This window comes from Erpetoichthys calabaricus, chromosome 12 (genome assembly GCF_900747795.2).
Source record: "Erpetoichthys calabaricus chromosome 12, fErpCal1.3, whole genome shotgun sequence".
NCBI classification, from domain to species: Eukaryota; Metazoa; Chordata; class Cladistia; order Polypteriformes; family Polypteridae; genus Erpetoichthys; species Erpetoichthys calabaricus.
Genome location: NC_041405.2, coordinates 142189889 through 142205367, shown reverse-complemented (window position 1 = coordinate 142205367; position 15479 = coordinate 142189889). Strand labels below are relative to the sequence as shown.

At 40.1% G+C, this 15479-nt stretch overlaps 1 protein-coding gene across 6 annotated transcripts in view; it reads left to right on the top strand.

Annotated features, from left to right (window-relative positions):
* Window positions 1–9589: 9589 nt before the first annotated feature.
* Window positions 9590–15479, top strand: part of ap3d1 (adaptor related protein complex 3 subunit delta 1) — a 1136182-nt gene continuing 1130292 nt past the window's right edge. For 4 of the 6 annotated variants that reach the window (XR_007936528.1, XM_051935240.1, XM_051935239.1 and 1 more), the window contains exon 1: window positions 9591–9864. Coding sequence is in view for 5 of the 6 variants with exons in the window: in XM_051935240.1 (XP_051791200.1) it covers window positions 9769–9864 (96 nt within the window). In the remaining variant the exon portion in view is untranslated. Of the gene's footprint in view, window positions 9865–15479 lie in introns of all 6 variants that reach the window. The other 2 variants (XM_051935241.1, XM_028816427.2) reach the window with 2 other exon arrangements.

Sequence of the window (15479 nt, the reverse complement as noted above, 5' to 3'; positions counted from 1 at the left end):
CACCACTACTTTCTCCCTCTTGACCTGCATATGTTCTCTGATATATGCACTCTCTCTCTTGGGAAGCCCATATTTTCTTCCTTATTCCTGTTTTCTCTGTCTTGACAGACACATATTCAACATTCATACTCCCTCCCAACAAACCCATACTCTCCTCTTTAATCCACTTTTTCTTAACAGGTCCACATTCCCTACTTCACCCTTCTCTCTGTTTTCTCATGCTCTCCTCATCTTTCTTTTGACAGGCCTGTAACCTACTCCTCGCTACTATTTTTATTGATAAGTTTATATTCTCTGCACTCTTTTCTATAGCCTGCTTTGCATGCGTGTTCTCCTTTTAGCTTCCCTCTCTTAACTGGCCATATTCTTCAAATTCTGTCTTTGTACAGCCCTGTGGCTCCCATCTTTCACATGTACTGTATTTATTTTCACACTTTTTTCAAAACTAGCCTGTGTTGTTCTACTTATGTCGGTTTCTTTTTACAAGTCCATGTATCTGAATTGAAGATCTGCCTCTCCCCTCATTCACTGAATTCAAATGTATAGTATTATGGCAATGTGCCTTTCCCATTTTTCTTTTGCACTGAGTTTTCTGGAAGTACAGTGGGGCAAAAAAGTATTTAGTCAGCCACCAATTGTGCAAGTTCTCCCACTTAAAAAGATGATAGAGGCCTGTAATTTTCATCATAGGTATACCTCAACTAAGAGACAAAATGAGAAAAAAAAAATCCAGAAAATCACATTGTCTGATTTTTAAAGAAATTATTTGCAAATTATGGTGGAAAAATAAGTATTTGGTCACCTACAAACAAGGAAGATTTCTGGCTCTCACAGACCTGTAACTTCTTCTGTAAGAGGCTCCTCTGTCCTCCACTCGTTACCTGTATTAATGGCACCTGTTTGAACTCATTATCAATATAAAAGACACCTGTCCACAACCTCAAACAGTCACACTCCAAACTCCACTATGGCCAAGGCCAAAGAGCTGTCAAAGGACACCAGAAACAAAATTGTAGACCTGCACCGGGCTGGGAAGACTGCATCTGCAATAGGTAAGCTGATTGGTGTGAAGAAATCAACTGTGGGAGCAATTATTAGAAAATGGAAGACATACAAGACCACTGATAATCTCCCTCAATCTGGGGCTCCACGCAAGATCTCACCCCGTGGGGTCAAAATGATCACAAAAACGGTCAGCAAAAATCCCAGAACCACACGGGGGGACCTAGTGAATGACCTGCAGAGAGCTGGGACCAAAGTAACAAAGGCTACCATCAGTAACACACTACGCCACCAGGGACTCAAATCCTGCAGTGCCAGACGTGTCCCCCTGCTTAAGCCAGTACATGTGTAGGCCCGTCTGAAGTTTGCTAGAGAGCATTTGGATGATCCAGAAGAGGATTGGAAGAATGTCATATGGTCAGATGAAAAAACTCTACTCGTCGTGTTTGGAGGAGAAAGAATGCTGAGTTGCATCCAAAGAACACCATACCTACTGTAAAGCATGGGGGTGGAAACATCATGCTTTGGGGCTGTTTTTCTGCAAAGGGACCAGGACGACTGATCCGTGTAAAGGAAGGAATGAATGGGGCCATGTATTGTCAGATTTTGAGTGAAAACCTCCTTCCATCAGCAAGGGCATTGAAGATGAAACGTGGCTGGGTCTTTCAGCATGACAATGATCCCAAACACACCGCCCGGGTAACGAAGGAGTGGCTTCGTAAGAAGCATTTCAAGGTCCTGGAGTGGCCTAGCCAGTCTCCAGATCTCAACCCCATAGAAAATCTTTGGAGGGAGTTGAAAGTCAGTGTTGCCCAGCGACAGCCCCAAAACATCACTGCGCTAGAGGAGATCTGCATGGAGGAATGGGCCAAAATACCAGCAACAGTGTGTGAAAACCTTGTGAAGACTTACAAAAAACGTTTGACCTCTGTCATTGCCAACAAAGGGTATAGAACAAAGTATTGAGATGAACTTTTGTTATTGACCAAATACTTTTTTTACACCATAACTTGTAAATAAATTCTTCAAAAATCAGACAATGTGATGTGAATAATGGACATGTGGATTATACAACACAAGATATGTGAGAATTTGTTTTCTTTTTTCCATGGATGTTTTTTACATAGTTTGCAGTTGTCCAGAGTTGGTCATTGTTGGGTCCTGTTCAGTTTGAATCTTTGTTATGTCTTTTCTCCACAAAAACATGAGTTTAAAATTTTTCTCGCCCACCACCACCAACTACATAAATAACACGTAAAAAAGATACAATTTTTGGGTGGAGTATTCCTTTAACCTGCATGTGTTCTCCTTCTAGTGTCTCGTCCACTTGACAGGCCATATTCTTTTTTTGTTGCTCTTCTCTCTGCTAAAAATCTTGTAACCTCGTCAAATTCTGTCTTTTGGTAGTCCTGTAGCTGCCCTATTTTACAAGGTTTTTCTTCTTCTTCATCATAAAAAACCTGTATTGTCCTGCTTACTCTTTCTTTTGACAGGTCCATATTCTCTGCCTTTCCTTCTCTTGACAAATCCATATTCACCTCCCTAATCTTCTTTCTCTTGACATGTCCATATTCTTTGCCTCACCTCTTTCTCTTTTTTTTCCTCCTGACATACAAGTGCTCTCCTCCTCTTTCTCTCAATAGGTCCACAGGACGAGGGGTGATCCATTCCAAAATTAAAAGTGATAATACGTAGTATTCTTCTGTTGGGACGTAAGGATGGTAACTGACACCCAACACATGCCTTCAAATTAATGAATGTTTAGTACAATTTCTAACCAAGAAACCAGATGCATTTAAGCTTCTTTATACATTTGTTAAACAGTTTCAATGTCACTATTTCTTTTCCACAATGGCAATGGTTTTCCCCCTGTTAACACAAAGACAAGTTTTAGCATCCAATGAAATAAAACAGTTAAAACAGGGATCTCAAACTCCAGTCCTGAAGGGCCACAGTGGCTGCAGGTTTTCATTCTAACCCTTTTCTTAATTAGTGACCTGTTGTTGCTGTTAATTAACTTCTTTGGAATTAATTTTAATTGACTTTTTTTTTAAGATTTGTTCCCCTGAATTTCTCCATCGTTCCTCTGAATTCCTTCATTTTTTTCCTTAAATGGCACCCAAACAGAAATGAAATGTGAAGTGAGTGTGAAGACCAACTAAGTCAGGGCCTCAAACTCCAACCAATTTAACTCCAACCAGCTGCTTAATTAGACGCCGAGTCTTGTTGTTAATTAAACCCGTTCTTTAATTCCAGGGCTTGTTGCTGCTCTCATTGTGGAATGGCAGACATTTTCAAAATTGTTGATTTTCTCTTTTTTAAGAGCACTTTTAAAATGTTTTGTGGACCTGAGCAGATCAGCATTCCTGAGACTTTCACCTTTTTTATTTTGAGATATTGTATGATAGTCACAGTTTGATGGTCATATTTTGGTTCATTTTATATCTCATTATTTTTTGGATGCTAATGAAGGAAAAAGAAACAATTAAGGGGTCGTAGTCTTCAAGAGCAAGTCGATTAAAATTAATTCTAATGAAAACCTGCAGACACTGCGGCCCTCCAGGACTGGAGTTTGAGATCTCTGAGTTAAAAGTTTCATAATTTACGGAAAATCCTACAATGCATCCGGAAAGTATTCACAGTGCATCACTTTTTCCACATTTTGTTATGTTACAGCCTTATTCTAAAATGGATTAAATTCATTTTTTTTCCTCAGAATTCTACACACAACACCCCATAATGACAACATGAAAAAAGTTTACTTGAGGTTTTTGCAAATTTACTAAAAATAAAAAAAATGAGAAAACACATGAACATAAGTATTCACAGCCATTGCCGTAAAGCTCGAAATTGAGCTCAGGTGCATCCTGTTTCCCCTGATCATCCTTGAGATGTTTCTGCAGCTTAATTGGAGTCCACCTGTGGTAAATTTAGTTGATTGGACAGAATTTGGAAAGGCACACACCTGTCTATATAAGGTCCTACAGTTGACAGTTCATGTCAGAGCACAAACCAAGCATGAAGTCAAAGGAATTGTCTCGAGGCACAAATCTGGGGGAAGGTTACAGAAAAAATTCTGCTGCTTTGAAGGTCCCAATGAGCACAGTGGCCTCCATCATCTGTAAGTGGAAGAAGTTTGAAACCACCAGGACTCTTCCTAGAGCTGGCCGGCCATCTAAACTGAGCGATTGGGGGAGAAGGGCCTTAGTCAGGGAGGTGACCAAGAACCCGATGGTCACTCTGTCAGAGCTCCAGAGGTCTGCTGTGGAGAGAGGAGAACCTTCCAGAAGGACAACCATCTCTGCAGCAATCCACCAATCAGGCCTGTATGGTAGAGTGGCCAGACGGAAGCCACTCCTTAGTAAAAGGCACATGGCAGCCCGCCTGGAGTTTGCCAAAAGGCACCTGAAGGACTCTCAGACCATGAGAGAGAAAATTCTCTGGTCTGATGAGACAAAGATTGAACTCTTTGGTGTGAATGCCAGGCGTCACGTTTGGAGGAAACCTGGCACCATCCCTACAGTGAAGCATGGTGGTGGCAGCATCATGCTGTGGAGATGTTTTTCAGCGGCAGGGACTGGGAGACTAGTCAGGATAAAGGGAAAGATGACTGCAGCAATGTACAGACATATCTTGGATGAAAACCTGCTCCAGAGCGCTCTTGACCTCTGACTGGGGCGACGGTTCATCTTTCAGCAGGACAACGACCCTAAGCACACAGCCAAGATATCAAAGGAGTGGCTTCAGGACAACTCTGTGAATGTCCTTGAGTGGCCCAGCCAGAGCCTAGACTTGAATCCGATTGAACATCTCTGGAGAGATCTTAAAATGGCTGTGCACCGACGCTTCCCATCCAACCTGATGGAGCTTGAGACGTGCTGCAAAGAGGAATCGGCGAAACTGGCCAAGGATAGGTGTGCCAAGCTTGTGGCATCATATTCAACAAGACTTGAGGCTGTAATTGCTGCCAAAGGAGCATCGACAAAGTATTGAGCAAAGGCTGTGAATACTTATGTACATGTGATATCTGTTTTTTTATTTTTAATAAATTTGCAGAAACCTCAAGTAAACTTTTTTCACGTTGTCATTATGGGGTGTTGTGTGTACAATTCTGAGGAAAAAAATGAATTTAATCCATTTTAGAATAAGGCTGTAACATAACAAAAGGTGGAAAAAGTGATGCGCTGTGAATACTTTCTGGATGCATTGTAACTAACTGCAGGAGCGATCAATTTTAATGAGACATTTTGACACAAAATGAAAAGTTAAACCTTTCCCAAGGTTTCTTCCATTTTTTCCCTACTAGGTTTTTTTTTTTGGGAGTTTTTCCTTGTCTTCTTAGAGTCAAGGCTGGGGGGCTGGCAAGAGGCAGGGCCTGTTAAAGCCCATTGTGGCACATCTTGTGTGATTTTTGGGCTATACAAAAATAAACTGTATTGTATTGTAATGACCATAAAAACTGCTGGACAAACGGTCAGATTAACAGCTGTAACTTCCATTGACCTGTCACTATTACCATTGGCTGCAGTTACAGCTTCCTCTGTGTTGTTGGGTCTCACAAGACAGGCAGCTGATGTGTTATTTTTGGTAAAACCAGTCGAGTGGACGTCAGTGAAGTCACTTGTGCATTTATTCACTACTGACACCCATGTGGAGGCTCAGTAGAAAGTACTATCGGCTTCTCATTTGTTGCTTCTTGGTCGAGAAGAAACATTTATTTTTCATCCCATCTTTAAATTGACGCTTTCATTGGTGCATCTTTTGTACTTTGGTTATGGTGTTCAGTCATAATGCGGCTCTGCAGCATCCTCCTAGGAGCTGAGTCAAACTGCCATGAAAGCTTATCTCTGAATAAACCTTTTCGCACTTTTAGCAATGTCTGCATGATGGTATACGTAAGCTCAACATGTCTACAGGCTTTGCATTAAATGATTTTTGTGTTAATAAGAATTATGAACATTTTAAAATCACTATATGTTGTCCAGTGCCTCATGACTCTCTGGTATAAGAAAACCCAAACATATAATTCACCGTTCAACTCATCTTGATGTACAGGTATGCAAGATGTCAAGCCTTCTACAACCACAAAAACCCTAATTTTAGGCCATTTTTAAAATATATTTTACACAGGAAATTATACCCTAATGCAGGGCTGTATAGGCCACCTAGGCATTCGCCTGGGGCAGCCACAGGGTTAGGGGGATGAGTTGCAATTTGTTACTCCATACAAAAACCAGTATACTAACGCTAGTACAAGGGGGATCCCACTGCCCTGCTCTTCGATTCAATAAACATTTACTCCCCCCCCCCCCCCCCCCCCCCAATTTAATGTACATTTATACAATACACACAGAACTCAAAAGAGGATAAGCTCTTTGATTTAATATAAATTTCTATAATGAGCATGAAACTCAAAGGGCAAACTAACCCCCGCTCTTTGATTTCATCCATGTCTACCACTCTTGCTGGAATAATATGTCGCCTGTTTTGGAACAATGAAAATCTGGTCAGCCTAGCCAACCCCCAAGTTCTACCAGGTGATATATTCTTAAAGATTGCCTTCCAGGCTGCATGGTTTGGGCAGCAAAATAGCTAGAGGTGGCACTGACCATAAGATAAAGAGTACAAAACTTTGAAAGAATGGGGATCAGTAATAAAGGCATATGGAGTGTTGTTTTATGTTATTTTGAGGTAACTGATCACAAATATGATACCTTAATATTTACTGGTGGTCTTAGCCCTGTAAGAGCCACTCCTTGAAGGTTAAAAATTATAAATTTTAAACATAAGCATGTGGGGTATTGTTTTAGACTAGGGGTGTCGAGCTCCAGGCCTGGAGGGCCGCAGTGGCTGCAGGTTTTCATTCTAACCCATTTCGTAATAAGTGACCAGTTTTCACTGCTAATTAACTTCTTTTCTCTTGCCTTGTTTTTAAGGATTCAGTCCCCTGAATTGATTCTTTTCTTCATTAAATGACAGCCAAACAGAAATGAGACGTGAAACGAGCCAACAGATGACCAATTCAAACTCCAACCAATTTCACTCCAACCAGTTTCTTAATGAGATGCTGATTCTTGCTGTTAATTGAACCCGTCATTTACTTCCACGGCTTGTTGTTGCTCTCATTCTGCCACAGCAGACATTTCCAAAACTGTTGATTTTCTGTTTTACTGAGACTTTCACCTTTCTTTATTTTCAGATATTGTGTGATGGGCACAGGTTAGCTGGTCATGTTTTGTGTCTCATTATTGTTTGGCTGCTAATTAAGGAAAAAGAAACAACTAAAGGGGTCTGAATCACGACAATTAAAACTAAGGCAAATGAAGTTAATTAGCAGCAAAAACTGATCATTAATTAACTCTTTGAGGGCTGAATATTTTTTCCAAAACATGCAGTTTTCGGAAAAGCACCCAAAGCAAGGGTCTCGCACATAAATCAACCTAAAATATCAGCTGCTGGGTGCTGTGCTCTTGTGGCTCGAGACCCTCACGGGTGGCGTAGCAGATGGCAGGAATGCTTGGCAGGCTGGCTGCCAGGCCGTCTTCGTGTGACGGTGGCGGGGATGGCAGCAGCAGCAGTCGCAGTCACAGTGCGACGCAGTCTGGTTTGCACCTCGTGTCCTTATGAGTGGCGGTCTTCATCTACACAAACGGGCTTGACACCACGATTAGCTGGAGATCGATCAGCCGATGCCGGCACCTCGCTTTCATTTTTGATCTCAATCTCCAGATCACTTGCATGAGAATTGGAGTCGGACAGGTCAGAGTCCGGTTCAGCGATAATATACAAAATGTCGTTTGCTTTGAACATTTCGCTTCGATCTCTCACCAGATGTCATTGTTTGCTCCTCACGACTTCCGCAAGCGCATGGAAATCTCGGTCAAGCCCACGAAGCTGACTGTCCTTCTAGCAAAGAGGGTCGAACTAAAACGTGATGGCGGGTTTGGTCACCATCTGCAGAACAACAAAAGTCGACATCCGCCTTGAAAGAGTTAAAGAGATGGTTAGAATGAAAACCTGTACCCACTGTGGCCCTCCAGGACTGCAGTTCAACACACCTGTAGACTATTTCAAGGTCACTGATTACAAATATGATGCTAGTTTTGATTTTTGATCAATTACTAGGGATCTAGCCCTCAAAGGACTTCTCTCAGAGGGTGAAAAATGACAAATTTCTATTAATATTGAGAATATTTGGACATTAAATATTGCAACCGAAATGCACATTTTAATATTTCAAACATACAACCATTCTTGTTTATTGTGTACTTCTACTTCATAAAGTAAATCATTATTATCATGAATTAGGGCATGCTAACTGAAACATTTTTTTAATATTAATAATTATACCCGGACTGTATAAAATGCAATAGAAGATCTTGGCCAATCTTAACAAGAGGGAGCGCTCTATCCTTATAGGCAAACTAGGTGGTTGTCTAGGGTGGCAGCAATTGCCAGTTGACACAAACTCGGCTATAGTAACACTCAGACAAGGGGAACTGGTACAGGAGAAAGTAGGGTGAAATGACACCTTTTATTGGCCAACTAAATACATTACACATGCAAGCTTTCGAGGCAGCTAAGGCCCCTTCATCAGGCAATGGGAGTTGTTTAGCTTTTATTTAGCAGAAAAATCTGCCAATGGGGTAAGCAGAATTTACTTGACAAGACTTCTTAAAGTATGCTAAATAATAGTAAACAGAATTTTTTTGATAAGTCAATAATTCGTAAAATAAGGAAAACAAGATTTAGTGTCATGATATAAATAGTTTTCACTTGCTTAGATTTCATTTTTTGCAGTGTACTCAAAGGCCCGACGGAGCAGAGTCACTTACAGTATGGCGTTTACGGGATTCGAACGGACAAACTTCTGATTACTGGATAAGATCCTTAGCCTCACAGCCACTAAATGGTCCGAAGGTTGTGGGTTATCCTCATTTACATGTTACAATAAATCCTAGTCAGACCGATATTTTAAGCATCTAAAGGAGGGCATGCCCAGGAAAAACTGGACTACAGGTTACCCTGCCTTAATCTTTTTCTAGACAGGTGTATATTCTCCTCACCTGCATGTCTTGCTCTAACCTCTTTACAGTTCTATATCATCTTTAGTTCCCAGTCAGCAGTCCTGTATTCTCCTCCTTAATCCTCTTTCTCTCTCTCTCTCTAAATTCTGACTCTTAACCTGCATGTATTCCCTCGCATGGCTATCCAGTACTCTCGCCGCTCGTGTCTGTCGAGAGGCCTGCAATTCCCCTCTTTAACACGCCGTCCAATATTCTTATATTTACTTCTCTGTGTTTTGACAGCTCCATGTTCTCCAGCTCACTCCCCTGTCGGCACACCCGTGTCCGTCTCAGTCCTTCCTCTCTTGCCAGGCCCTTCTCGTCATCTCTCCTCCCATTTCCTCAAGCTCGGAAAACTTTAATTTACCCGCATATTTTTATATGTATTTTATTTGTTTCTTTTTTTTCCAATCAGTAGCTTGGCCTGTCTGCTCTCTTCGCTGACCCGATCACTCGACTCCCGGACTGCTAGCTCGCTTCTCACTCCCCCCTCCCACCTCCGCCCCACGCGTGCCGGCCTGTCAGCTGACTCGGCGCCATTTTGTCGTAGATTTCTCGGCGGAGCCGCAGTCCACGATTCGGCGCACAGGATTCTTTCCTGCGCCCGCACCTCCCCGTGGTGGCATGCCCTACTGAGGGAGCCGCTTTTGAGCATCACCGCAGAGACGAAGTCAGACTCGGACCTGCCACTACCGCCGCCATGGCGTTGAAGATGGTGAAGGGAAGCATCGATCGCATGTTCGACAAGAACCTGCAGGACCTCGTACGTGGCATCAGGAACCACAAGGAGGACGAGGTAAAGGCGGTCGATGTCGCGAGGGCCATGTCGCCGGCTGGGGATGCTGATCCTGGGGCAACAGGCCTCTTTGAGTGAGGTGTCCTGATGCTGGGAGTAGGGGAGGAGTTCTGTGCTGGTCGCTTGCGGCTCAGGCCGCATCCACTTGCAATATAGCGCCTTCACTAGTTCACCCAGAGCCAACTATAAGTGAATAAACAAAGTGCGTTTAGGAGTTAATGTACTTGTCTTATTTTATTTTTCTTTCAAAAGTGTAATAAAAATGTATATGTAGTTTGCGCCTGATTGGCGGAGATGCAGGGAAAGAAAAGGAAAAGCGACCGGCAGTGCATTGTAATGATGGGGGTGGATACCCCTTCGAAAGAAAAGTCCTGTCAACTTCCTACACGTAACATTTCTTTAGGTCACAAGCACATCCCGATCTCTTTCAATGTTCAAAGGTAAATGCTTTTTTTAAGATGCATCTGCAGGTGCCTTCCGATGTAAGACATTCCTATTCGAGCGGTCATTGAGAATACAAGCTTTTCTGTTCATTACTTCTTTACAAAAATCACGACTACTCTCATACGCAAATGGCAATTGTAGCATAAATTTGTGGAAAAAAGGTAATTTCTGCTTTACTTGTCATCCATTTGTTTTCTGATCTTGCTTCGTCAAGTGTTGTGCATCAGTGATTAGTATTGCTTTCCCGTCATCTACAGTGATTCTCTTTGCAGTTTTCGTTTTCTTTCGATGTCTGTATGTAGTTTTGCCCTATATCAAGTACTGCATATGGGCCTGAGTGATTAACTAGTGATTCTAAATTGGCAGTAGGTGAATGTACATGAATGGGCCTTGTTATAAACTGTCACTCAGTTCAGTCCTAGTTCTTGTCTTATGCTTGATGCTCCCGGGATAGGCTCCAGCCTCAACCAAGTAATAAATTGAGAATTTTGATGCTGTAAGTAGTACTGATGTGCCATGTGAAGAACTAATATACCACCCAGGGTGGGTTTTCAATGTTGCCAAAATTGAATTTGACTTTCAGTGACCCAGTAATGGAAAAATCATGTTTGGAACATGGGTGGGAAGAACCTTAGCAGTGTGTGTAACAGAAGATGATAGCTTTTCGTTAAGTAGAGTAGAGCAGGCATTGCGGCATAGTAATCAAGACTTCAGACTTCTAACCCAGGGGATTGTGGCTTCACGTCTTCCTATACTAACATCATGTGACCATGAGCAAGTCACTTCACCTGTCAGTGCTCCAAGTGGAAACCCAAACTAAATGTGGAGTTGGTACACAAAACCTTCGACTATTACTCTTAAGTTCTTAATTTATAATACCTCTGACACTTCTATTTGTAATTAGACTAATATATCTATTATGTTGATTGAAAGCACACAACATACAAGATACAAGGCTTTTCTTTATTGACAATTATGAATCATCAGGACTTTTCAGCACCCTAACCTGTTAAAGTTTAGGTTTAAAGGCTGTAGTGATACCACTATGGCTTTTTATGTTATTTATTTAAATAATACTTAAGAAAGAGCCAATAGTTTTACCAAAAGTCTAGAAGAAAAAAAAGTTTAACTAGTATACATGAGATTTTCAATTTTAATACATATTACAATTAACATTTAATCAACTCTGACTACTTTAACCCAATACTTGCTTTCAACTTCATCTCCACAGCCCTAAATGTAACTAATTTCAAATGTCTCCTTGGATAAAGGCATCCACTAAATAAACAATATTAAGCTTTTCAAACAAGAGGTGATCTTTCAGTCCAGTTTATTTAGGCATTAGCTTATTTCTTCCAGTACCTCATCCAGATGTTTTAAAATGTTGTCAAGCTTTCCTCCTAACTACACAAGTTGTTAATTTTTCCCAGCTTCCAACAGCCCTTTGTGTGAAAAGGTCCTTCCTAGCTTCCATCTTAAATACACTTTAATTTGTACTAGTGTCCAAGAATACATGATTCACAATTTAATTGGAATAAACCTGATGGATTAGTTTTATTGAGGGCTTAAAGAATGTGTTAGACCTGTGTCAGTATTTATCAAGTGTCTCGGAGTAGAAAAATGGTCCTAACTGGCTCAAAAATCTCACAGTGACGCAAATATGGTCCTACCCTTAGAAATAGGAGTGAAATTATATTAGCATTTTTTCTAATTTAGAACACTAATCCTAACTTCACAAGGATTTAGGAGAGCTTGTGAGCTGTCCTATCTCGCTAGGAACTGCCAGAAGATGACATTCGGGCAACGATTGACATGCATATCCTGGAAAAGGCTGAATGTTTTAGAAATCTTGGGCAACAATGAGCCTCTAAAGAAATATCGATTTGACAGAGAGAATAATATTCGTAGTAAATCTTGTCCATTTACATGATCAGTCCATCAAAACGGAGAAGCCATGGGCAGTTTGGTGATGGTAGTAATACATGTAAAATGCAGCTTTACAGTTGATGATTTGGATATGTCTCAACAATTTCTAGAATTTGGCCCTAAACTTTAAACTCCCTTAGAGCATGTGAGGTATTATTAAAGCAACAATAATTTAATATTGTTTCTTTATTAGTATGCTGCTGCTGGAGTATGTGAATTTCCCCTTGGGATTAATAAAGTGTCTATCTATCTATCTATCTATCTATCTATCTATCTATCTATCTATCTATCTATCTATCTATCTATCTATCTACAGTGCAGGGTACAAAAACACAGCAGTCTAAAATTACTAAATGGAGCGATGACAATTAAAAAGATTTAGTCTGTGTGCAACTGTATTAAATAAAAAAAAAAATCTGATATAGATGTGAAACATGTATCAAACTGTACAGGCGACTAAGCTAAGAGCATCCCTCTTTATGAAGTATGATGTGTGCAGTAGAAGAGGTGGTAGTTATGCCATCTCGTTTATCAAGTTCAAGAAATGATACTCCATAGTTATGTGTGCTGTCTTAAGTGAGAAAAAAAAGAGATGGTATGGGAAGATAGGCCAGATCAGTAAAAATTGGGGGTAAATTCAAAGATTAGTGAGAGGCCATTGTGGAAACAGTCACGCATAATACAGTTGTGTACTTTTGGTTTTACTACTACTCAGTTTTACTGGAAAATATTGATGATTAAGCTGTAATGCCTGTGTAATGTAATTAGGTGTGGCAAGTCGCCATGACCAGACTATAATGTAACATAATAAACCTAACATTACCAGACCTGCTGAAGTTCATTGTAGAAGGAGCTGGAGCCTGTCCTGACTGTATCAAGCATAAAGCAGTGGGAACCAGGCCAGGAAGGCCCAATCATGCATACACAACAACACACGGTTTGGAATTGCTTCTTAACCTAATCTGCGTGTCTTTGAAGATGTGGGAGGAAAATAAATCGTCGGAGGAAAACATGGACCATGTAAACTACACATTGACAGCGACTGGTAATGAGACTCGAATCCTGGATGCAGGACTTGTATCACAACAGCAGTAACCACTTTATGGCAATTCTGGGAAAGGTACATTCATAAACTTTATAATAACAGCTATTGGGCAAAGTACTGAACTGTGTATTTTCTTAGTGCAAACAGATCCTTGCCATTCAGCACAAAAAAGTTTGCCAGTCCTATCCACTTAATTCCTCCAAAATAACATTGTTGAGTTTTGAATGTCCCTAGAGTCCTACTGTCTACCATACTACTTGGTAACTTATTCCTTGTGTCTATAGTTCTTAGTGTGAAGATAAAATTCCTAATGTTTGTGTGAACCTTACCCTTAACAAGTTTATAACTGTGTCCCCATGATCTTGTTGAACTCTTTTTAAAATAATAGTCTCAATCCACTGTACTAATTATTTTTTCATAATTTTAATCACAATCGTCATCACTTATCCTCCATTTTCTTAAACTGAAAAGGTTCAGCTCCTTCAGTCTTTCCTCATAACTTGTACCCTGCAGCCCTGGCATCATCCTAGTCACTCATCTCTGGACTTTTTCTAGATCTGCTATTTTTTTTAAGCCTAGAGAGCAAAACTGATCACAGTACTGCGAACAAATTAAAACCAATAACCTAAAAGTTCAACTTATGTCAGAGATGGCTGTCTGTCAGAATACAAATAGCCATTAAAACAAGAATAAATAAACAAGCTTATTTAGTCATAGTAGTGAGTTCTGCACCTGCATTACTACATAATATTGAGTCTGTCATTTAAAATTAATCTTTGAAAGGTTTAAGATTGTAGCAGTTAGTGTTGTTGCCTCAATGGTCCTACATACTCCAGTGCAAATCCTGCAGGCAGTTACTGCTGTTGTAAAAGATTCACCTTTTCCTCACATCTGAGCAGGTTTTTCTCAAGGTGCTCTGCTTTTATCTTCTGCATCTCCAAAGACCTGTATGTAAGGTGAATTGGGGATTTTAAAATTGAGTTATTGTGAGAGTGCGCATGAGTAGGCTCTTCACTGGTCTGCCACTCAATCTGGGGTTGTTTTTTTCCTTAATCTCGATATTGCTGTGTTAGACTGAACACTGAATTGACTTCATCAGATTTATGAATGCTGTGTTATGAAAGCCTCTTTTATCATAGAAACTTTTATTCTAATTAATCCAATCCTTGCTTTTATTTTAATTACCATTTTTTCTAAGGTTTCTTTAGCCACCTTTAACATTTTGCAGTTGACTTGATCCTTCTCAGTATTTGAAGCTAGTGCTGAAGTTAAGTTCTTTAGTGAAGTCATATTGATGATAGGGTCAATAATTTGTTTCAGTGTGTGTCACCATGCAGACAATATGGAACTAGTTAAAGCATTTGTGCTGTGCATGCTTTTTGGCACTTGCTTTAGGTTTTTTTTTTTTTTTTTTTTAAAGAGCATTAGACCATTCTAGATGAGAACAGGCCATTCAGCCTAACAAAGCTCACCAGTGCTATCAACGTACTACTTATTTCTTTTGAAAAAATACTCAATTATGTTATTCACAAATGCATTGGACCATTGTCAAAGTCTCAGCATTTATTGCCTCTTTCCTGACACTAATGGTCAATGTGACGTGGAACTTTTTGAAAGCAAATTGTTTGAAATTCAACCATCCACAAAATATGGACCTAATGCTCACTATTAAATGTTGCACAGAAAGAAATGAAAACAAGTAAGCAAGTGTTTTTTAAGCATCAAATTAGGAACAGTTGTAATCACGGTAATTCATTCATGTTTTCCATAAGGGCAACCTTTAAAAATCAACTTGTCTGAATTGCAATTTGTGTTTGAATGTGTTTAGTGTTGTTGATTAAAACAAATAAGTTTCTGGTTTTGTAAATGTTAAACAAAACATGACTGAAATATCCATTAGTGATCTTTAAAGTCAGTGTTCAGTTGACCCCTTCATTAGCATTCTCGCTTACAGTGGGCAAACACCTGGAATAAGCCTTCAACTGAATTCTTGTTCTTGGCATTGGTTCAAAAGTAGCATAACATTTCCTAATTGTATTTATTAATTTTGAAAATGCTTTTATCCAAATTAACTTATAAATCACAACTGTAATATAATTGTTTCCATCTTTCTGCAAATGGAGCCCTGGCAGTTTATTTTTTTTGCCCACAGTCAATTGGTAAATAAATCAGATTTGAGGACTGAATGCCAACTTTGTGC